The 24,985-nt window shown below is 37.8% G+C and overlaps 1 protein-coding gene across 1 annotated transcript; it reads left to right on the top strand.

Moving 5' to 3' along the window:
- Positions 1-378: 378 nt before the first annotated feature.
- On the top strand, positions 379-22,207 carry LOC139122849 (zinc finger protein 91-like). The gene is made up of 3 exons (XM_070688664.1): positions 379-630; positions 9,698-9,811; positions 15,325-22,207. The coding sequence occupies exons 1-3, from the start codon at positions 531-533 to the stop codon at positions 17,730-17,732; spliced, it is 2,622 nt and encodes an 873-aa protein (XP_070544765.1). The 5' UTR covers positions 379-530; the 3' UTR covers positions 17,733-22,207.
- Positions 22,208-24,985: the final 2,778 nt, after the last annotated feature.

The following is a 24,985-nucleotide window of genomic DNA, read 5'->3' as shown; positions in this document are numbered from 1 at the left end:
CATAATCTATCGTTTCAGCATCCTTCACACCTATGTTCACGTCGAAGTGCGGACAGATGCGTACGACAAATGTGTTATTGTAAAGAATGCATTTTGTGCAAGCCCAACCTAAACTCCCAATGATTTCCGGCCGACCCTCCTTCGAAGTCTGAATGATGTAAAGAATGCATTTCCGTGTCCTTTTCATTAGAAGCAGGAGAATATCAGAACGTCGACACGTAGCATAAACTTGCAGCATGTAACAGACTATAAGCCTCACACCGCTCATAGACCCTAAAAACGTCTTTTTCGCGTGTGCTTCAAGTCTGTCAGCGAAAAGCGCCCCCAACAATAGGGGGGTGGGGTGTTTCTTTCACAGGTCAAAGGTCAAACGTTTGACAAGACCAGCAGGGTCAGCGTCTCGCAGCTGGGGGTGAGCACTCTACCGACGCTAAAAATAGCCATTTCTTCCGTAATGTTCTCCTGTTATTACATTTTTGGAATGTTTCCACGTTTTTAAGGGTTTGAGCAACAGGAATCGTGGTATCAAGATGGCATCATTGGGACGGGATCGAGAGCAACAGACAGCGACTCGTAACAAGACTGTATCCAGTGGCAGATATACACGTGGCATTCTCTTCAGTCCTAAAGGTATTTACTCCACCATGTATGTCAACCCCCATAAAGTAGTCCCCGTGGGTCTATAGAGGATTACAGAATGTCTCCATTCGTGGAATAATTAATATATGTCTATCACTTCTACTGTCTGCACCAACAGCTGAACCGCGGGTGCGGCCATTGGTCGAAAACTTTATGTTTAGATTAGGGAGCCGGTGTTCTGCCATCTATACTCGTTGCCATCTACACTCCGTTTGACCTTTGACACATGCACTTGCATGTTACTCCATTGTTATGCAAATAACTGCCAGTGTGAGTGTGATGGCAGAGTGTAAGGTGCCATCTATGCTCTTTTGCCATCTATACTCCACTTTTATTAACAGAAAAAATATTGTTTTCCAAATGTTAAAGAAATTGCAAAACGACATAAAATTTTTGATTTCATTGCAGAACCCACTGCACTGTGTACACCTAAGCTAACCAGTCTTCCAGATCGGATCTCTATGTACGAACTTCACAGGGTGTACAGTGCATGGGTAGTGGCCTGGGTCCCGTAGCTATACTGGCGATTGGTTGATCCGTGATATTTTTGTGTGAACTCACATTCTGAAGTTTGGTAGTTTTTTATGTTGTCAGTCATGTTTTCATTTTTTTGTATTTTTTGTTTTGTCTCCGTAATGTACTAATACTTTAATATATTTGAGATCCATTTATAACAATTTTTCTTGCAAAACGCCCGAAGTGAAAGGCATTGTTTCTAGTTTGTAATCTTGATTATTGAAAGCAATTGCCAACTGTACTCCAAGCATCCATTTACCAAAGTCGCTGACTGGTAGAATTTGTCAATGATTCCGTTAACTCACAGCAGTAATGGTCTTTATTCACTGTCTCTCTGGTATATTAAAAATATATCAGAGCAGCTTTTACAATGAAGATCTGTATCAGAAATTCAGTTCTGAACCTATCATATATAGGTAGCAATCGAGTATAGATGACAACAAAGTATAGACAGCTAAAGAGTATAGATAGCAGTGGAGTATAAATGGCATGTATACATGCAATCTATACTCCTACTGTTACGTGCAGAGAAAACGAACAAAAGGGTGAACTCAGCAGTTAACGTTTAAACAAATTTATTACGAAAATAAAACTAATTGCTAAGTTAGGGATAGGATACAAGCTTTAAAGTGTACAGACTACTTATCTCAGCTGGGACGGCAAAGCTCCAGTCTCGAGTTGTAACAGTCAGTCGGATGAAGAACAGTCCTTTGGCTTGCAGGCTTGAATTTGCACAAAGTCCACAGTATAAATCCAGCGTTGGCAGTGAAGGTCTTGAAAAGTCTTGAGAATGACTACTGCTGGAGTTTAGTAACACACAAGAGACACGATCCCAAAAGTCTGACTGGAAGCTGAGCACGTCCCTTTTATAAAGGCATATAAGAACAATCTAGAACTTTTATTGACATGCTAATTACTGTTCTAAATTATCTCTCTTACACAACTAATCAACTTTCCAGAACATTCCAAACATGACTAATTGAATTCAAGGTTGTGAGGTCATTAAGGGCAGTGACCTTGAGAATGTTCTAGACTAATTGAACTCAGGTCATGATGAGTGTGGGGGAAATGACCTACATAACACACCCCCTCTTCAAAAAAAGAAAATTTTTCAAAGAAAAATCTTTCTTTTAGAAATGTAATCTTGAAAAGGATTTAAGTACTCAAATTTTGTTGTACTCTAAAGTAAAATTTCTTCAAAGTGAACAACAATAAACTCTAAATACGAGAGAGACAGTCTGCAATTAAATTGTCTCTGCCTTTGATATGTCTAATGTCAAGATTAAACTCCTGTAACATTAAACTCCATCTTAGCAATCTCTGATTTTTGCCTTTAAATTTCTGCAGAAAAACAAGAGGGTTGTGATCAATATAAACCACTATTGGCTGATTTGAAGAAGTAACATAAACTTCAAAATGCTGTAAAGCTAATATCAAAGATAAACACTCTTTTTCAATTGTAGAGTAGTTTCTCTGGGATTTGTTAAATTTGCGTGAAAAATAGCAAACAGGATGATCTACACCATGACTATCCTCTTGCAATAAAACAGCACCAGCAGCCGTATCACTAGCATCCACAGCTTATTTGAATGGCAAAGTGAAATCTGGTGCAGACAACACTGGAGCACTTTGCAATATGGCTTTAAGTGTATCAAATGCCTGTTGACATTGCTCTGACCAAACAAACTTTACTTTCTTTTTAAGTAAGTTAGTCAAAGGCTCAGTAATTGTGGAGAAATTTGGACAGAATTTTCTGTAGTAACCAGCCATACCGAGAAAGCGCATCAGTTGTCGTTTGCAGTTTGGTATGGGAAAACTTGAAATGGCACTGATTTTGGCATCAACAGGTTTTACCTCACCCTGTCCTACAGTATGTCCGAGGTAAGTTACCCTCGCCCAACCAAACTCAGATTAGGCAAGGTTGACAGTCAACATTGCTTTGCTCAGTCTCTCAAAGAACTTCCGCATGAGCTTGATGTGTTCCTCCCAGGTGTCACTATACAGGACGACGTCGTCAACGTAGGCTGCACACCCGTCTAGCCCGGATATGACGTCGTTGATCATCCGTTGGAACGTTGCCGGAGAGTTCTTCATTCCGAATGGCATCACCTTGTACTGGAACAATCCGTCTGGTGTAACAAAGGCGGATATTTCACGAGCACGATCCGTCAGAGGGACTTGCCAAAATCCTTCAGTAGGTCAAATTTTGTCACATACTTGGCTTTTCCCACTCGGTCGATGCAGTCATCAATCCTCGGGATGGGAAAGTGTCTGTCTTTGTTAAAGTGTTGACCTTCCTAAAGTCCGTGCACATACGATAACTGTGGTCTGATTTGGGAACAAGTATGCACGGCGAACTCCAGTTACTTTTACTGGATTCAATAAAGTCATTGTCCAGCAGGTATTTGACTTCTTCCTGGAGATATTTCGCTTTTGTTGGATTCAGTCTGTATGGATGTTGTTTTACAGGCTTACTGTCCCCAACATCAACGTCGTGGTAGATGACGTTTGTCCTCGTTGGAACATCTTGAAACAGGTGTTTATATTCATGGAGCAGTTCTTTCACCTGTTGTTGTTGTTCTGGCTGGAGTGTGCCAACTTTGTAGACTCCAGCTTCTCCAGGATTTCTGAGTTCTGAAGCTTGACCGAGCCCAGCTTTGAGTTTAGAGTATTTTCACTCAAGTCAGTTTCAGTATCACTATCTTCATAATGGTTTGAACTGACTGCACTGACAGGCTGAGTTATAGTAGGATTATCCCTATCCAAATATGGCTTAAGCATATTTATGTGACATAGCTGTTTTTGTTTTCGCCTGTCAGGTGTTATTATGATGTAATTTAAATCACTCAATTTCTTATCAATTAGGTATGGCCCAAAGTACGAGCATGGAGTGGTTTGCCAGGAACCGGAAGTAGAACAAGAACTTTTTGACCTGGTTCAAACTTCCGTTTTGAGGTGTTTTTATCATATTTGGTTTTCATTGACTGCTGAGATGACTCAAGATTTTCTCTGGCTAATTCACATGCTTTAGAGAGTTTTGTACGAAAATCTGACACATATTGCAAAATATTCAGACAATCATCATCGTCTGATAGGAATTTCTCTTTAACGAGCTTAAGTGGGCCACGGACTGTATGTCCAAATACAAGCTCAAATGGGCTAAAACCAAGAGACTCCTGAATTGACTCTCTAACAGCAAAGAGCAAAAAATGAATTCCTTCATCCCACTGTTTCTCTGTGTCAAAACAGTAGGTCCTAATCATGTTTTTCAAAGTTTGATGAAATCGCTCAAGAGTACCCTGGCTTTCTGGATGATAGGCGGATGACCTGTACTGTTTAATGCCTAGCTGATCCATTACTTGTTGAAAATTCCAGACATAAAGTTGGAGCCTTGATCGGACTGGACACATTTAGGGAGGCCAAATAAAGTGAAAAATTTGACTAAAGCTTTCACTATAGTCTTTGTCTTTATGTTTCTCAGTGGTATGGCTTCTGGGAACCGAGTTGATGTACACATAATTGTCAACATGTACTCATTTCCTGATCTTGTTTTTGGTAGGGGCCCAACACAGTCTATTAGTATCCTACTAAATGGTTCTTGAAATGCAGGAATTGGCTGTAAAGGGGCCTTTGGAATGGTCTGATTGGCTTTCCTACCATTTGACATGTGTGACAAGTTTTACAGAAATGTGCTACATCCTGCCTGAGATTAGGCCAATAAAAGTGACTGAGAATTTTATGATAAGTTTTCCTGACTCCTAAGTGACCAGCCCAGGGCGTTTCATGGGCCAGGTGCAATATTTCAGCACGATAGGGCTTTGGAACCACAATTTGATGTTTTATAGCCCAATCGTCATCAACCAAGACATCTGGAGGTCTCCATTTACGCATGAGAATACCAGATTTTGTATAATAGGAAACAGAGCTATCTGAAGTTTTATCTTCATCATCTACCCTGTCAAACAAAGACAAAATATCTGGGTCTTTGTGTTGTTCTGCAATGAGATTTGATCTAGAAAATGTCTGACTTTGGTCAGCAGAAGTTTTACTGGAAGTTTCAAATCCACGAGGGATAACGGAATGATCCGTGTCAAACACCTGACTGAGAAAGGTGTCATTTAAGTCAACATCTGTGACATTATTTTGAGAGTATTTTGATTCTCGGAAGTTTTCTTTGACATGGCTCGAGTAATAGCACATGAAGGAAATAACCCAGGAATTTCTTGTTCAATTGGCTCTGGATCCTGATCTAAACTAGGTTTATCGGTCACAAGTGGATTAGTAATGACCTTGTCCCCAGCAAGGTCGTTTCCAAGGAGAAGGTGAATCCCTTCAAAAGGCAAAAAAGGCCTAATACCTAAAGTCACAGGTCCAGAAACAAAGTCCGAAGACAAGTAGACATTATGGAGAGGAACAGGAATGTAGTCATTACAATCTACCCCCTTAATAAGAACTTTAGAACCTGAAATGACTTTTCAGAAAACGGCAGGGTATCTGCCAACAAAAGAGACTGGGAAGCCCCGGTATCTCTTAAAATTTTGACAGGGGTAGCAGAAGAAAAATCACTAGAAAGTGATATAAAACCATTATGAATAAATGGCTCGAAAATACCCATAATGCTATCTTGAGAAGAATTGACCTTGACCTCATTAATTGGGGATGAGAGGGGTTTAACCTCAGAAAATGTGTTGCACACATTATTAGACTCTAATTGAGTTGATGAAGAAATAAAGCCGGTTGGCTTAGATCCACTTTGACCACTTTGACCTTCACGTTTTCTTTTCAATTTGAAACACTCTGACATTAAATGGCCGTCTTTCTTACAATAATTACAAGAAAGTGTACCAAACTGTTTGTCAGAAGGAGATTGAGACTTGGGATCTGATGATGTGGGAGTGTTACTTGAACTTTGTGAACTGTTGTCATTTGATTTTCTACTGTCCTTTGAGAAATTCTTGGATGAAAAGGAGGAGTTAAATTTACCTGCATTGTTTCTGTATGAAAAGGACTGGGATGGTTTGCTGAGAAAGGAAGATTTGTGGGTCAATGAATAATCATCGGCCAAACGTGCAGCAACCTCCAATGTATCTGCCTTTTGTTCATTGATAAACGTCTTGATGTCACTCCGGATGCACCTTTTAAATTCCTCAATCAAAACAAGCTGTCGTAATTTGTCATAATTCTGACTGACCTTTTCAGAAGAGCACCAACGATCAAACAGTTGTTCTTTTGTTCGAGCAAATTCAACATAAGTTTGATCCTTCACCTTCTCACAATCCCTAAATTTCTGACGGTAAGCTTCAGGCACCAACTCATAGCCCTTGAGAATTAATTCCTTCACAGAATCATAATCTGAAGCCTGCTCTACTGACAACTGAATGTAAATTTCTCTGGCTTTACCCACCAAAGCACTCTGCAAAAGCATAGACCAGGACTCCTTAGGCCAATTCAGACTCTGAGCAATTTTCTCAAAATGGAGAAAATATTTGTCAACATCCTTTTCTTGGAAGGGGGAACTAACCTGAAATGCTTAGTGATGTCAAAATTGTCTGAAGGGAAGAATTTTCCTGACTGTCCAAGCTCTAAACGTTTTATTTCTACCTGTAATCGCTGTTCTTCTAATCGCAATTCTTTTTCTCTCTGTCTTTCTTCCATTTCTAATCTTTCCTGCCTTTCTTTTTCTTTCTGTCTTTCTTCCATTTGCAATTCTTTTTCTTTCATTTCCTTTTCTAATTCCAATTTCTTAAGCTCCAAATCTGCCTGTCTCTCTTTTTCCATTTGTAATTCTTTTTCTCTCATTTGTAATTCTAGTTTCTTGATCTCCAAATTTGTCTGCATTTCTAATTCTAATTTTCTGAGTTCAGAGGTAGACTTGGGCTCATAATCTTTCAGGGTGGATTCCTCAAATTGGCCTAAATCAACTAGATGTTTGGCAATACGGTACTGTATTTCCCGCTTGCGCATAGATCTTTTGACATCTACTTTAAGGAAATTGGCCAGTGTTATGAGGTTGTCTTTTCTGAGGGAATTAAATGTGTCCTGATCAAGGTCATCCATAAATTCGTCTGGTTTAAATTCCGCCATGATTGGATTTGGCTGAGTTCACAGTGTACAGTAGTTTTGAAAAGGCTGGCAAAATGTTGTCAAACGGCTCAAAATATTCGTCTCCCGGACGAGCCCCCAATTTGTTACGTGCAGAGAAAACGAACAAAGGGTGAACTCAGCAGTTAACGTTTAAACAAAATTTATTACGAAAATAAAACTAATTGCTAAGTTAGGGATAGGATACAAGCTTTAAAGTGTACAGACTACTTATCTCAGCTGGGACGGCAAAGCTCCAGTCTCAGAGTTGTAACAGTCAGTCGGATGAATGAACAGTCCTTTGGCTTGCAGGCTTGAATTTGCACAAAGTCCACAGTATAAATCCAGCGTTGGCAGTGAAGGTCTTGAAAAGTCTTGAGAATGACTACTGCTGGAGTTTAGTAACACACAAGAGACACGATCCCAAAAGTCTGACTGGAAGCTGAGCACGTCCCTTTTATAAAGGCATATAAGAACAATCTAGAACTTTTATTGACATGCTAATTACTGTTCTAAAATTATCTCTCTTACACAACTAATCAACTTTCCAGAACATTCCAAACATGACTAATTGAATTCAAGGTTGTGAGGTCATTAAGGGCAGTGACCTTGAGAATGTTCTAGACTAATTGAACTCAGGTCATGATGAGTGTGGGGGAAATGACCTACATAACACTACCATCTATACTCCGTACAACCATTTCTACCGGCCATACACTGTACTTGCCCTCGATCTGTCGTGTCATTGTCAAACTTATCTCCCAAAGGAATTAAATCCTCGTGAAATATAATGAACAAAGAAATAATGTAGAAGAAGTCTCTTCTTAGTTCTTTTATTTATTATAAAAATAAACAACCTTATTGAAGTTTTCATTGTTCTGAATCAAAACAGTATATGATTTAAATAATTTGGCCTTAGATCAAATGAATTAAGTTTAGAATCCATTGTGTACCTTTCAAAAACCTCTCTCTTGTCATAGTAATGAATAAAAATAACAATGGACTATAGATAGCAATTTATGTATATTTGTAGACAGCAATGGAGTAAAGATGGCAATGGAGTATAGATGGCAAGTGCACTTGTTATCTATACTCCTGCCATCTATACTCCAGTGTATACTCCATCCATTGCCATCTTTACTCCCTGCGACCATTTCTACTGGCCATAATCTATACTAGCCCTTGATTTGTTGAGTCACTGTTAAACAAAAAATGTCTAAAATAAATTGAATCTTCATGCCCTTGAGCAAGGCACTTTACTCCTCAGTGCTCCATTGGGGTAAAGGGTTGTGGGTACCTTATCCTGTAAATGGGCTAGCGCCCGTTGGATGATGGACTAAATAAAATTAAACAAAGAAATCTGTTTTACTTATTATAGAAATAAACCTCAGTGAAGTTTTCATTGTTCTGAATCAAACAGTGAGTGATTAAAATCAATCGGCCTTAGAGCAAATGAATTCAGTTCAGAATTCAAAACTTCTTTCTCGTCAAGGTTAAAAGATATAGATAGCAATGGAGTATAGATCGATAGCAATGGAGTATAGAAAGCAATAAGTATAGATAGCAATGTCCAGAGTATAGATAGTGATGGAGTATGGATGACACCAAAGTATCAACAGCAATGGAGTATACGGTAAATGGTAATGGAGTATAGAAAGCAATTAAGTATAGATAAATGGAGTATAGATAGTGATGGAGTATGGATGACAACAAAGTATCAACAGCAATGGAGTATAGATGGCAATGGAGTATAGATGGCAAGTGCACTTGCCATCTATACTCATGCCATCTATACTCCATACATTGCCATCTTTACTCCCTGCAACCATTTCTTCTGGCCATAGACTATACTAACCCTCGCTTTGTTGAGTCGTTGTCATGGTTCTGCTTGGGCAAGTCAGCCCGTTGATCGTAAATTCAACTTGTAAAAGATGTTTCCTCCCACTTTCCCTGCGCCATGTCAAGGGCAGAGTATAGATTGAATGCGATACTTTATTTGCATAACAATTGAGTGATATGCCAGTGTATGTGTCAAAGGTCAAACAGAGTGTAGATGGCAATGAGTATAGATGGCAGAACACCGGCATTATTTACGGCCTGGAGGGGTCGGAGGAATAGAAGGGGGTGGGGAGTCACACAAAAATTGAAAGCTTTTTCTAACTTATTCATAATGGGAATTGAGAAGAATGATGTGCTGTACCGTAGAGCACACTTTTAGAGTTTTCTGTGTATGTCCACAAACGGAAGATGCAAGTTCTACACCCTACCAAATGAACTCCAATGGTAAAAAAATATCTCCAGCACTTTACCTTCATTGTATGTGAGGCTTGAGATACAGTCATGTGTCTGACTCATCTGTTACATTTGACCACAATGAATTTTACTGCTATATGCAGTCACGATACATCAATTCTATGTGGCTTAAGCTTAATTGTAAGTGACATTTTCTGTATTTTCTCAGAATGTTCAGCAATTTGTAAAGCCGCAAGACAATTTGACCAACTACGTGAGTTAGGAAAATCGTTTGAGAGTCTTTCAAGCACCTTATGTCAGGACAACACATCATCCATGTCAGGTAAGGTTTTATTACATGCCTCGTATATCGAACGTCGCGCGCTCCATAGGATTCAATGGTAACTCGCCGATGACGTCGCGGGCCGCATAGTCATCACTGGACTGAAAATGAACCGGAACTATTTTCAACTTGAAAACTTTTGGATGAGAAAGTCTTGAAATTTCATGTTTGCACAGAAAATCCGGTTTTTGGAAAATTTTGCATAAAAATATTGATAAACCGCATAACAGTAGTTTAAATATATCAGTGCGCCATTCGATGATGAAAATCGTTCTATTTTTAACCGTTTTTCGTCTAAAATGAAAATAAAGCATTTGACTATAATTTGCCAATAAACATAAATATTTTTGGTGCAAACTGAGTAAGAGAGGAATGTAATAAAAACATTATAGCCCAAACATGGGACTATGTACCCTCGGGGCAGGAGACCATTTGCCCTCCTTACGTCGGGCAAATGGTCACCTACCCTCGGGCACATAGTCCCATGTGTGGGCTATAATATATATTATGCGAGGATTTCATGTGTGTTGATACAGCAGTGGTGACTGTACATCTTTCTTTGAGCCGGCATTTCAGGCTTGCTCACTTCTGCCATACTGGCATATATGTTTGATAGTGCTGTTATGGGATACTTTGTGAATTACGTACAAATATATACATAGCATTTTTGTGTTTGGGATCTGAGAGAGTTTTATAAATCTTGTTGTCATATAAATCTTGTTGTCAATCCTAATCGTATACCATAGTGTTAAAGTAACATGTACTTTACTAGATCTGTCCCTGGCAAAATCTCAAGAATCACAAGATGTACATTTACACACTCAGTATTTTGAGTGAAGATGTATCATACTGATTGGATTCTAATTAAATTAATGTACTTGACCAATAATTATGCATTTTGGTACAAAAATGTGAAAGCTGTCCAAATCAACTCTGGAACTGATAATCTAGGTAGTCTTGTGGAGATAGCCAGATTTCTTTGCTAGTTGTAAAGGTACCATAGTTTGTGAGTTTGAATTATAAGATTTTCTGCTCTTGGTTACTAGCTCTGCCGGTGGACAGAATTGTTCTGTAGACTATCTGAAGCTTAAATAGCAGTTTATTCATTGCTTTGATTAGCTCCGCTGTCAGCGACGCGGAGCTTATCAAATAGGTTGATTATCCGTCGTCGTCCGGCGTCCAGCGTCGTCCGGCGTCGTCCGTCCTCTGAAACCACGGGTCCAATTGCTTTGAAATTTTATATGCAGTTCACTTGGGGTGACCTCACTTCAGTTTCTTCAAATCATGGTGAAATTTGCATATTTGTATTTTTGGGGCATTTTTTAGTGTTTTTGGTAAAAAAATCTTCTTCTCTGAAACCGCTCGTCCGATTGCTTTGAAATTTGATATGCAGTTTGTTTAGGGTGACTTAAATCAGATTTGTTCAAATGGTAGTGAAATTTGCATATTTGTATTTTTAAGGCAATTTTTGTCATTTTTGGTAAAAAAATCTTTAAAAATCTTCTTCTTCAAAACTACTGGTCAGATAGCTTTTATATTTGGTACATATGTCCCTAGGGATGATCTATTTCAGATTTGTTCAAATTGTGCAGAAATATGCAAATTTGCATTTTTAAGGCAATTTTTGCCATTTTTCGTCAAAAAATGTATTTCTCAAAAAGTACTGGTCTGATAGTTTTGAAATTTGGTTTACAGGTTTCTATAGATGAACTAAGTAATATATATTGAATTTCTGATGAAATCTGTGATTTTGTATTTTTGGGGCAATTTTTGCCATTTTTGGTCAAAAAATGTGTATTTCCAAAACTACACATCTGATAGCTTTGAAATTTGGTATAGAGGTTTCTACAGATGAACTAAATGATATTTATGGAAATAATGATGAAATCTGCAATTTTGTAATTTTGGGGCAATTTTTGCCATTTTTGGTCAAAAAATGTGTTTCTCATAAAGTACTGGTCTGATAGCTTTGAAATTTGGTTTACAGGTTTCTACAGATAAGCTTAGTAATATATATTGAATTTCTGATGAAATCTGTAATTTTGTATTTTTTGGGCAATTTTTGCCATTTTTGGTGAAAAAATGTGTATTTCCAAAACTACTTATCTGATAGCTTTGAAATTTGGTATACAGGTTTCCATAGATGAACTAAATGAGATTTATTGAAATAATGATGACATCTGCAATTTTTAATTTTGGGGGCAATTTTTCCCATTTTTGGTCAAAAAATGCGTTTCTCAAAAGTACTGGTCTAAAAGCTTTGAATTTGGTATACAGGTTTCTATATATGAACTAAGTGTGATATTTTGAAATTATGATGAAATCTGCAATTTTTATTTTGGGGGCAATTGTTGCCATTTTTGGTCAGAATATTTCATTCTCAAAAAACTACTCATCAGATAGCTTTGGTTGACATGTTCTTAGGATGATCGGATGTGATATATTCAAAGTATGATGAAATCTTCAATTTTGTATTTTTGCAGCTTATTTTAGCCACTTTTTTCTGGCCACTGCATTGAGTTATCAAAGATTTCCACCTTCTTCATCAACATTTGTCAAAAATAGTTATTCTGTACATAAACACAGCGGAGCTATATCGGCCGCTAGGTCGCTTGTTTAGTTTTTGTGATATTTATGCTATCATGAATAAATGTAATTTTGCTGAACTCTATAACTGTGTGGAGGGGCTACATAAAACATTGCAACAACTTGGCTCTGTCATTGAAACTCCATTTTATAGAGTTCCTGATCTAGCTGGATAGGTATTGGATGCTGTGGGCTGGAGGCCAAAAATGTGCCCAATGTCACTAAAATGTCAGTCTGTCAGATGTGTGGCTGAAACTTCAATTTGCATAACAGTGATTTGCATAATCTATTATTCGTCCCTCTCCCATATTTTAAACTAGCCGGGACATTCCGGGGAAAGACAATTTTGTAACCACTTGCCCTTCTGGCAAGTGGAGGGTTAAGTTTGCTTGCCCGCATTGGAAAACTACCTGCCCTGTATAATTTACATGGTTTGAAAAAAGCAAAAAACATTGATATTCTTGTCACACACTTTATTTTAAAGCAATTGTTCATCATCATCAACTCCATATGTGATAAAAAATGCCAGTCCCTCTCTGTCCTCAGACTTCCAAGAGTGCCAGACGGCTCATTAATATTCATGATCGTTAATATTCATGAAAAAAATTATAACATTTTGTATGCTTGTATATGTACTTTCTTAGGGCTTAATGTACAATCAATAACAGCCATTTCCACTGAACCTTCAAGGAATATTTTCAGTTTATACAGAGAGCTAAAATCTCTGTAGTTGGTTATATGGAATGTTTTGAAGCTTCTAACAAATAATATACTTCTTTGCAATGTCTTAACTGTGCTTGTATTATCCCTCACCACCATAATTGCACTATACCAGTATCTTGTATTTCTAGTGACCCAGGTGGTCTTTTTAGCTTCGGTGTCAGAGACATGGAGCTTATCAAATACATCTAGGCTGATTTTCTGTCATTTTCCATCATTGTCGTCCATCCATCGTCAGTCAACAATTGCCTTCTCCTCTGATACCGCACGTCCGATTGTTGTTCACAATTAGGGTGACCTCACTTAAGTTTGTTCAAATCATGGTGAAAATTATATATTTGTATTGTTGAGGCATTTTTTTGCCGTTTTTGGTAAAAAAATCTTCTCTGAAACCGCATGTCTGATTCCTTTAAATTTGATATACAGTGTACTTTGGGTGACCGCAGTTAGATTTGTTCAAATTGTGCAGAAATATGCAAATTTATATCTTAAGGCAATTTTCGTAACTTTTGGTCAAAATATTTGTGTACAGGTTCCAAGGGATTATTTAATTTATAATATAGAAATAAGGATGAAATCTATTTTGTTCTTGTGGGGCAATTTTCACCATTTTTGTCAAAAATTTTTATTTTCAAACTTGTCTGATAGCTTTAGGTTAAATGTTCTAAAGGATGATTTCAAGGTGATATGTTCAAATTATGATGAAATCTTCAACAGCTTCGATATGTGGTATACAGATTTCTACAGATAAACTCAAGTTATATATTGAAATTATGATGAAATCTGCAATTTGTATTTTGGGGTCAATTTTAGCTCATATTTGGTATTATATAAATACCAAAAAGAGCTTATATGATGAGTTGGTGGCATCTGTATGTCTGTAACTACTTGTCTGATAGATTTGATATTTGGTATACAGGTTCCAAGGGGTTAATTTGATATAATATTGAATTTATGATGAAATCTCCAATTCTGTTCTCTTAGGGCAATTTTCACCATTTTTGTCAAAACATTTGATTCTCAAACTTGTCTGATACCTTTGGTTGTATGTTCTAAAGGATGATCTTAAGGTGATATGTTCAAATAATGATGAAATCTTGTATATTTGTATATTTTTACCAGTTATGTTTGTCTAAAAGAATGGCCTATCAAAGATTTCCACGTTCTTCATCAACACGTGTCAAAAGCAGTTATTCTCTATATAGCACAGTGGAGCTATTTCAGCTGCTAGGTCGATTGTTAATGTTCATGGACAGAGTCAGGAAAGTTTTAACCAATGACTTAAGTTGTCAGCTAGTTGACTTAAAACCATATTTTTTTTAGAATGGGAAAATTCACAAAAAAAGAGATATGTTGCTACAGACAAGTATTTTTTTACATGTTGCGTTAGTGTTCTATCTGCAACCATAGACAGTGGGGCAGCCAAATATTGTCTACATAAATTGTATGCAATATGATATTACAAGAGGGTCCTTTACTTTGGTATGATAGAACGAATCACTACCTATGATGTACCAGGCTGTAAAGGTGTAGTGTAAGTGTCTGTGTCTGTCGCAACAGTTGTCATCCATTACACTAGTAGAGGGTGCATCAAAATGTGTTCAAATGCTACTTACTATGAATATCACAAGCTACATTTAAGGTCATGAGGAGCTATTAAATATCATACATACACTCAATCTGGCTTGCAAAATGTTGCAAAATACCGGTAGGAGCAAAATGTCATTGGTGCTTTTTTTTATTTCTTATTTACATGAGTCTTATAAGCAGTCCTTTCCTAGGCTTTGACATAAATTCAGAAAATGATCAATAGACCCTATTCATAAGTCTAGCGCCCTCCAGTGGCCACTGTGAATTTGAAGTCAAAGCGAAGCCACTGGGGAAAACCCTCCGGAGGCTGTACAGGGTTTTCCCCAGTGGTCTCGCTTCGGCTTCAAATTCACAGTGGCCACAGGAGGGTGCTAGACTTATGAAAAGGGTCTATTAGATTTGAACTTACATCCTTAGATACTGATTCCCCTTGTGAATGCAACAAAAGAATCGTTATGGTCAAGTCATCATTCTAATAAAATTCTGAAGATTTGTCAGTTGCTTGTTGAATAATATTTAAATTTCATATTTACAGAATACAGCTGTGCATACTCCTGTGGCGCTCGTATATAATATTCCTTTCATGTATTTTTCTAAACCCTTTTCTCTACAAACAGGAGCATCAATGATCATACAGAGTCTTGTCCAAAATGGTTATGTCACCTTGGAGTATGACAGCACAGAAAAGGATAGAGAAGACTTTACTGCACAGCATGATCACATTGACAACCAATCTACAGTGGACAAAGATTCCATCAGTTTGTCTGAGAGTCATTTGAATAATGATGAAAATAACTCACAGAATGCACTGGTACAGGTATGCAGTAATAAGAGCCAGGAGTGTGAAAGAGGTGATTGGAAAACAAGGCTTGTAAAGGATTGCCCATTGCAAATAGAAGAGTCTTATTTCTGTTCAGAAAGTGGGACGACATCAGTTTGGAAATGTGAAGTAAATGGCAATATTGAAAGAAATAACAGACCACATGAATGCACGGATTGTGGTGAAACATTCACTCAAGAGGACAGTCTTGGGAAGCACAGCCTGATACATTCAGGCCTCAGACTGTATGAATGCAAAGAGTGTGGTAAAACATTCACACTTAAGGGCAATCTTGCAAAACACAGACTGATCCATTCAGGAGTCAAACCTTATGAATGCAAAGAGTGCGGTAAGACATTCAAACAGAAGGCCCAGCTTAGTACACACAATTTGGTCCATTCAAACCTCAGACCATATGAATGTGAAGTATGTGGTAAAACATTCAATTATAGAAACTCTCTCAGGGTGCATGGTTTGATCCATTCAGGATTCAGGCCTTATGAATGCAAAGAGTGTGGAAAAACATTTACATGTAATCGCAATCTTAGAAAGCACAAACTGATCCATTCAGGTGTAAAACCATATGAATGTAGAGATTGTGGTAAGACATTCTCAAGTAAGAGCTATCTTAGCACGCACAGACTGATCCATTCGGGCCTCCAACCGTATGAATGCAAAGAGTGCGGTAAAACATTCACACAAAAGAGCAATCTTAGGACACATCAAGTCACACACTCTAGTACACGTGTCAGAAAGTATAAATGTGAGAAGTGTGATAAAACATTCTTAGCAAAGAGCAGTCTTACGAAGCATAGACTAATCCATACTGGTGTCAAACCATATGAATGCAAAGATTGTGGTAAGACATTCGCAGTAAAGGACAGTCTTATGACGCACAGTATGGTCCACACAGGCCTCAGACCATATGAATGCAAAGAGTGTGGTAAAACGTTTACACAAAAGGTCCATCTTAAAACACACAAATTAGCCCATTCAAACCTCCGACCGTATGAATGTGAAGTTTGTGGTGATAAATTCAAAGACAGGAGAACTCTTACGGTGCACAGTTCGATCCATTCAGGCCTCAGACCGTATGAATGCAAAGAGTGTGGTAAAAAATTTACACGCAAGGGTGATCTTAGGCCGCACAAACTGATCCATTCAGGAGTCAAACCACATGAATGTGAAGTGTGCGGTAAGACATTCTCACGTAATGAACATCTTAACATGCACAGATTGATTCATTCAGGCCTCAGACCATATGAATGCAAAGAGTGTGGTAAAACATTCACACAAAAGAGCCATCTTAGGACACATCAAGTCACGCACTCTGGTGTACGTGTCAGCACATATGAATGCAAGGAGTGTGGTAAAGCGTTCTCAGCAAAGAGGAGTCTTACGGAGCACATACTGATCCATTCAGGTGTCAAACCACATGAATGCAAAGAGTGTGGTAAGAAATTCAGGCAAAAGGCCGGTCTTATGAGACACAGTGTGATCCACACAAACCTCAGACCATATGAATGTAAAGTATGTGGTAAAACATTCAAAGATAGCGGCTCTCTTAGGTGGCACAGATTTACCCATACAGGCTTCAAACCCCACAAATGCAAAGAGTGTGATCAAGCATTTACACGTAGCACTGATCTTATGAAGCACAAACTGATTCATTCAGGCCTCAGACCTTATGAATGTAAAGAGTGTGGTAAAACATTCACACAAAAGAGCAGTCTTAACGTACACAGTGTGGTCCATTCAAACCTCAGACCATATGGATGTGAAGTATGCGGTAAAGCATTCAAAGATAGAAGCACTCTCAGGGGGCACAATTTGATCCATTCAGGCCTCAGATCGTATGAATGCAAAGAGTGTGGTAAAACATTCACAAACAAGACTTCTCTTAGTAGGCATAATGTGGTCCATTCAAACCTCAGACCATATGAATGTGAAGTATGTGATAAAGCATTCAAAGATAGAGGCAATCTAAAGAAGCACAGATTAACCCATTCCGGCATCAGACCATATGAATGCAAAGAGTGTGGTAAGACATTCATTCAAAAGGGCAATCTTAGGATTCACCAATTGAGCCACTCTGGTATCAGACCATATGAATGCCAGGAGTGTGGTAAAGCATTCAAACATAAGAGCAATCTTACGAAGCATAGACTGATCCATTCGGGTGTCAAACCAATTGAGCCACTCTGATGTCAGACCGTACAAATGGATTGAGTGTGGTAAATAATTCACACAAAAGAGCTGTCTTATCGTTATAAGGCACATATTGATCCACTTACATCTCAGCCGTAGGAATGTGAAGAGTGTGATAAAACCGTCATCGATACATCTACTCTTAGGTTGCACAGATTGATCCATTTGTGTATCATACCACATACATGTCAAGTTCACAGTACAACATTTGAACTCAAAGAATTCTCTCTACGTGTTATTCTACTCAAATATCATACAGTATAAATGTGAAGAGTGTTGTTGAGATATTTGCTACCTGAGTTCATAGCGATGACTGCTCAAGTTGTGGTGAAATTTGCATAGTTAATATTTTGGGGCATTTGTCCTCATCAAAGGGGTAAGATCTCTTCTTGTAAACTGCTTGTAAGAATGCTTTATTCTTTGATCTTAGAGGTCCAAAGGGATAACCTTCATCAGTTTTGTTAAAATTGTGATGAAACTCGCAAGTTGCAACATTATATATTGGGGACAAGTTTTCCTATTTGTATTATGAGGTTATTACAAAAGAGAGAAAGGATGCACGAGGACATTGGCGCAGCGTGTCACCTGATGCGAATCGGAAGGCTATGCATGGCGCCAATGTCCGAGTACATCCTTTGTGGTATTTTCATGATAACGTTATTATTACACATCTTACATTCCTGACAGGGGCATCGAATTGTCAGAGTAGTGACCGTTTTCGTGTAATGTCAACAGTTTTCCTTCCGATTTTATTGCACCAGTGTGGATCATTATCTCTGACACACTTCAGCAAGTTCTGGATAGTGTGTGAGCACTACACACGCACGTACAGAGCGCACGCGAGACATGTTCTGGCAGTCGTCCAATGGGTCCCTCGAAACTGTTCAACAGTGAACGCACAGATACACCCACAGGGGATGGGACATCTGGAAACTGTTTGTGTTACGGAACAGGCATTCTGTACGGCTTTTTAGCGCACGCAAAATTCTATTGTACTCCATGGTAGATGTATAATTATAAAACATATCAAATCTTTTTATCAAAAATGCCCTAGTCTGATTGCAAAGTGTTGAGAATCACTTTGTATTTCATTTAAATATTTATGGGGTTTAGATGCATTATGAACTTCCAAAGGGAATTAGTTTAAATAAAATTATCGTTGAAAAATATGCAAATAAGCCAAAAAATGTGATCAGGGTTCTCCACGGGGGGTTTTTGAGGGGCGGCCCGCCCCTCTGTTTTTGGTGACTGCCCCTATAGCTAATGTGCCGCCCCTGCAATTGGAAACGCCGCCCCTTTGTTTTTGATGGAAACGAAGCTCGTAGTTGTCAATTGTTAGCGAGCAATTTGTGTACTTGCTTACTTGCTGCACATAATGTACAATACAAATTGTGGATCATTCACACTTTGTAATCTTGACGTCGACACTTGGTCATGGCAAATGGCAATCGTTTCACACCTATTTTTTGAAGCGGAGTTTGTCAAAGTACCGATCTGATCAAACATGTGTATCAAAAAAATCATTGCTAATCAGTAATGTCCTGTTCTGCTACGCGCACGCTGGGGGGACTCAGCAAAGTCTACAGAAGTGCAATTTTAAATGATTTGAACTTTGAAGGTGTTAATGTAGACGCAATTTGCTGGTGCACAACAAAGTTTTTGTACAGCGTACACGAAACTCTCACAGCGAACTGCTGTGCATGATCGATCGAAAGTTCTTACTGGGTCTCCCTTTGACTCGACTCTAGCAGTCCCTTCAAATGGAATCTTCCAGTCTTAACCAATCAGCAATTTTGTACAATACGGAAATATTTATCTATGCTCATAATGCTAAGGCTTCGTTGCTGAGTATACTTGCGCTATGAAACGTACCTTTCTATTGGACAAAAGTACTCTCCCTTGTAAACTGTACGGAGATGTCAAAATGGTGGCTGTTTTAAGTTAGCTGCGGTCGCAGCTATCGATAGCGGTCCGATCCTTGCGTATTGTTAGCATTAGAAGTTCAGCTTATGCAGACTTGGTAGGAGATGGTGTGGTTTGAACTGCTAATGCATGCAAAACTGTGAAATCGCGGTAGGCTTTACTGAATAACCATGCATCGGGCAGGAGATATAGTTTCCGAGTTGGAAAGGTTGTGCACAGCTCTGTATGTACTACGTTTGCAATAAGGAGTTCACCGGTACCACGATTCAACTTTTACTCGCTATTAGCTCTATGATACAGCGACCAGATTAAGATGGTTTTAGTTATACATTTAGCCCTTTCCATTGCTCTTTCCAACTGTTTGCAAATTGGCCGATGATGGGATACATGCCCGGGATATATGCGTTTGTCTACCCGTGGACGTCCATGGTCTACCGTACGTCCACGCTCAGACTTTGGAGATCAGAAGGTTCATTAGCCTTTGATCATAAACAGTCAAGCGGAAGACTCATTTCCTTTAATGTTTCAAAGTGTTATTTGTTAAAACTATAATTACTTGAAACGGGGGGTCAGCAAGTTGAGAGAAAGATATTACTTATGTCTTTATTCAATTGTTGGAGAATACATGAAAAAAAATAAAGATGATTGTTTTGAAGTAGTTTGCAGTCCTCATTCATCCTGATAACAATCCCTGAATAATCTTACCAATATTGGTTCTGGTGGCGGGTCCCTTTTTACATGATTTTTTCTGACAGAAAGGCAACTACTTTATTAACCCTTTGCACCCTGTCCCCCTGGTACTCTATGACATCATCGGACATTTATGTCCGAGCCGGGTTTAAAGGGTTAACATTATTCCATTGATCTGGTCTTTAGTCTATGGATATGTCGAAGGCTGTTGCATGTTACTGACAACACTGTGTGTATAATGCTGCCTTTTAAAGGTATTGACAGTAATCTTTTAACCTACTGGAGGTCATAGGTTAACTAATGTAAATCAATATGCAAATTATTATGCTAATTAGCCGCCCCTCTGACAAAAATTTCCGTGGAGAATCCTGGTAATATTGATAAAAACTCATTGAAATATGATTATCTGGTCATTCAGTCATCATTATCTTATTATAGTATTGATATCCTTATTTGAAACATATTTTTAATCACAGACCTAATTAAATGTATACTGTCACCTGTTCCAATTTTGCCACAGTTACCATGGAAAGAGAAAATCTAACCAATCACAGATTTTAAGCGGGTGGCCGCTTTTTAAAAACAGCGCCCTCACATGGGCATTTTGAATTCCAATTAACGCCCCTTTGACCATATATGGGTATATTTAGATTACCGGAGACTGTATACCTTTAATGAAGACGACTCTTTCCTCTCTGAGGATGTGTAATTAAAGTACCCATTAACAAGTAGGGACTGTGTCATTGTCAATGACTTGTGTGTCAAGGTAGGTATGTATGTGTGTGTTTGTATGTATCTTCCTATCTTTGTCCATTTGAAAGGATGTCTGTTCACTCAAATATTTTGAAAAACAGCATACCGTACTTACAGACATGATATTTGGTGTGTAGATGCATCATATGATTATGACAAACTTTGTAATTTTGCAGCATACCAGTATGAGTTTGGAAAATTTTGTAATTTTGGGTATTTCTGTCAAAACTATTTTAAAATCTTTTTCAAAATTGCTTTGACTTTTGGTGTACTGGTCAGCAGGGAGGACCTTATTGAGATTTATCCTCATTTTGATGAAATTTGTAATTTTAAGGAATTTTTTTGTCATGTTTTGTGAAAAATCTCTATGAGTTCAGGTCAGACAGCATTAGTTCAGCTGTTTTTCAGCTGTTCAGCTGTTTTTTCACATTTGGTCAATTTTTTTCCTTCAAAACAGCTGGTCAGACAGCATGCCTGTCAGTGTCAACATCACAATGCTTGAAAGTGGATTCTCATATTATGAATACATCGACTGCATATGCGCAAGTCACTCAGTATTATATCAAATCATTTTAGTATCATGATGTTTATGCTGCCAAAGCCAGCATGTACAGTTAACGAGAAAGTTATCTTAAAATTTCTACAGGGGACAAGTATGAAAGCTATATTGTATGACTTTTATGAATAGCTACTCATAAATATTTTATTCATTTTTATGATATTTAGTTTGTTTTTCACTATATTGTAAGTAGTTCTTTGCGTAATTCATATTAAATTTGTTTTTTGCTGATATACTGGTTTTCACACTTGAAGAGGGTAAGATTACTTAGACCCTATATTTAGTCTCATAGATTAAAATGCACTGTTGACTTACAGTCTCTCGTCACACAACATTTCCATATCATTTTATTCATTTTTATGATATTAAGTTTGATTTTTACCATATTGTATGTAGTTCTTTGCATAATTCAAATTAAATTTGACGAGAGTATGGAACAAACTTGAAGAGGGTAAGATTACTTAGACCCTATATTTAGTCTCATAGATTAAAATGCACTGTTGACTTACAGTCTCTCCACACAATTGAATAAACTTTTTTCATTGAACATATACTGTGGACTACTGAATACTCCAGACATATGATAAAGTGCATGTGATGTGTGTGTGAACAAAGCAAATGTTTTTTAGACAATGGCCCAAATTTATTTTCTATGTGATGGACAATTACAGTTGAAAACAACACCTATACTTAAGTCAAACACCAATTTTTATTATGTGCGCATCTATGGTATCTTCAGTCTAGATAGGGGACAGAGATTTGGTTTAGATCAGCCATTGTCCATTATGGTGCAATAGTTTGTGGCCAGATTTTTCTCCCTTTTGTATCAATGATATTTACCGATAAGCGTTATATAAGTTCACCATTTTCCATTTTAGATACTTTCTTTCTATTTAGTCCCATATCTTTCTTCACCTTCACACATATCAAAGGTTGATAATACTTAGATTCCACACTTGAATTTATGTATTCCAGCTCCTGACAATCTCATTTAGTGTTTATTATGCTGGAGCAGAAACCAACTAGTTCAAATAATTTTCATTTATGTCCAAACTATTTCATCTTTTGCCATTATACAGTTCTCACATTCATATCAAATAATTAACACTGAGGAGGTGAAAGGTCGTCAGTGCCCTCCAAACCCCATGTTACCAATTTTGGTGGTCTTTTTCTCAAAAACTGCTTGTCTGATAGCTTTGCAATTTAGAATACAATCATTTGTTCAAACTTGGTATCCCATAATGTTGTGTTTTGGAGCCAATATTTTAGCCTTCAACCTTAAATGACCTATACCAACCCGTAACTAGTATGTATCATTGTAGGGAAATGTGATCATGGAAACAAACGTTCTGTTATTTTTGATAGTGGACCAACTTAAAGTGGAAGTTCACCAAGGCTGATTTATATTATATGCTAGTTTTTGGGTCCCTTATTATGGAAAGGCCATTTTCTCCATTCATTGCACAATATTTTACAAAAATGGATAAAAATAGTGGCGGAAGTTACAGTTTAGGGCTTCATCAACTCAGCGTATTTTGAATCATGAGAAAAGAGTGTCAATCTTGGCACTTTTATCACGTGTATTTTCATTACTATTGTTTATGCTCTGCAAAAACGCACTGCCTGGTGTGACCGTGAGTGGACAATTCTATACCCATCAGAAGATGGTCCCTGTAGACTACCATACCAAGTGATGAAAGTGCCAAGTGTGGCACTTTTTCCCCATGATTCAAAATACATTAAGTTGATGACGCCCTAAAATGCAACTTCTGCCACTATTTTTATCCTTTTATAAAACTTTGCACAAGTTGTAATTGGTGAAGATGGCTTTTCTGTTAATGTGACAAAAACCTAGCAGATATGTAAAAATCTGCCTTGATGAACTTCCCCTTTCAGCAAATATTTCATGGAGGAAGCAAAAACACTAAGAAGCACTTTGGATCCACAAAAAATGCCAAATGGCAATATGCACCCAAAGAAACTTGAGGTCAAAGGTCATTCTCATCACATGACATTTCACAGAAATCTTTGCTTGAACAATCATCCCTATCCACCAAAATCTGAACTCTAGCTCTATTGGCTAGGCTATGATTTTATATAATCAATGATGTACCAGGATGATATAAGGATAAAATATTGCCATAGCTTAGCTGCAGGGCTGCAGAGCAGATCAATGGTCACAGAAAATTAATTAATGCTTCAAAAATCTTCAAACCTTTACATAGTTGAAGACCTTGATAATTGCAACATAGCAACTTGGCCATAAGGTCTACAAAGTTGGTGTAAAGAATTGTGGTTGATCAATTTTTATGAAAATCAGGTCAATTTCAAAGTTAATATCGAGAAGGTCGCAAGAGAAAAGTTCTTTATTAATGATAGTGACTTTGTCATGTAGGGGAGGGTCACTGTTTATTGCACATGAAAATGAGGCAGTCACTTTTTCCTTGCCAACACTTTTGAAGGATTACCATTTTATGCGCAGTGTCATTTTGAAATACATTGACGTGGGCAAACATACATAGAGTACATAATACATACCGGTACATACAGACATAGAGATGCCACCGACCTACCATAGAAGGAGTTTTTGATGTTGGCAGAGCATAATCCACATATACATACATTACATACATAGAGATGCCACTGACCTACCATATAAGCTCTCTTTGGTATTATACACACACTCACACCAAATGTGAGCTAATGAAAGGCTCATAAACTAAACTAGGTACAATAGTATTATTCTTTATTATCTTTTAATGAGTTATTCACAAGCCCCTGAACTATCAGGCTTGAACTATCTAGTTAATTGACTCAAAATCTGTATCTTAGAAATTTGGGCGCTAAGTACTGTTATTCTGGATATATTGGAATGCAAGTTTTGTCTTAAATTGTACAACCACCATTTAATAACTGGACAGTTCCATGTTTTTTTAGGTTTGACAAGTTTCTGCAAAATGAAGAGAAATTTAGAAAGGAATAGTAATCTTCTTTTACTCATAGTAACAGTCAAACATTTTATTATCGCAACAATTATTTTTTTCCAAAAGTATTAACATCAGTTATTGCTCTGTTCAATACAAATGCAAAATTTGGTCACTCCATTTGTACTGCTGACAGCGCCCTCAAGAGACAAGTCTGTTCTACTCCTTATATTCTGGGTCCCTGCACCCTTTTTGCAGCTGGCTATGCCATGCTCATGGAAAGGTATCTAGTATCAGGCAACTATTTCATCAAGTTTAAATCTGCATTGGTTTGAATCTCTCACAAGATCAGCATGGTGCTTGGCTTGTCTGGTTGAAAGCCCACTTCTATCCTTGTCACC

This window comes from Ptychodera flava, chromosome 2 (assembly GCF_041260155.1).
Source record: "Ptychodera flava strain L36383 chromosome 2, AS_Pfla_20210202, whole genome shotgun sequence".
Lineage (NCBI taxonomy): Eukaryota > Metazoa > Hemichordata > Enteropneusta > Ptychoderidae > Ptychodera > Ptychodera flava.
Note: the sequence above shows the minus strand (reverse complement) of the source record. Positions and strands in the feature narration are given on the sequence as shown.

Bases quoted from the DNA above. Each gene is read 5' to 3' on its own strand.
- LOC139122849 (XM_070688664.1), top strand. From the start codon at position 531: ATGGCATCATTGGGACGGGATCGAGAGCAACAGACAGCGACTCGTAAC. The intron at 631-9,697 runs GTATTTACTCCA...GTATTTTCTCAG, and splicing joins CATTCTCTTCAGTCCTAAAG to AATGTTCAGCAATTTGTAAA. The intron at 9,812-15,324 runs GTAAGGTTTTAT...CTCTACAAACAG, and splicing joins CAACACATCATCCATGTCAG to GAGCATCAATGATCATACAG.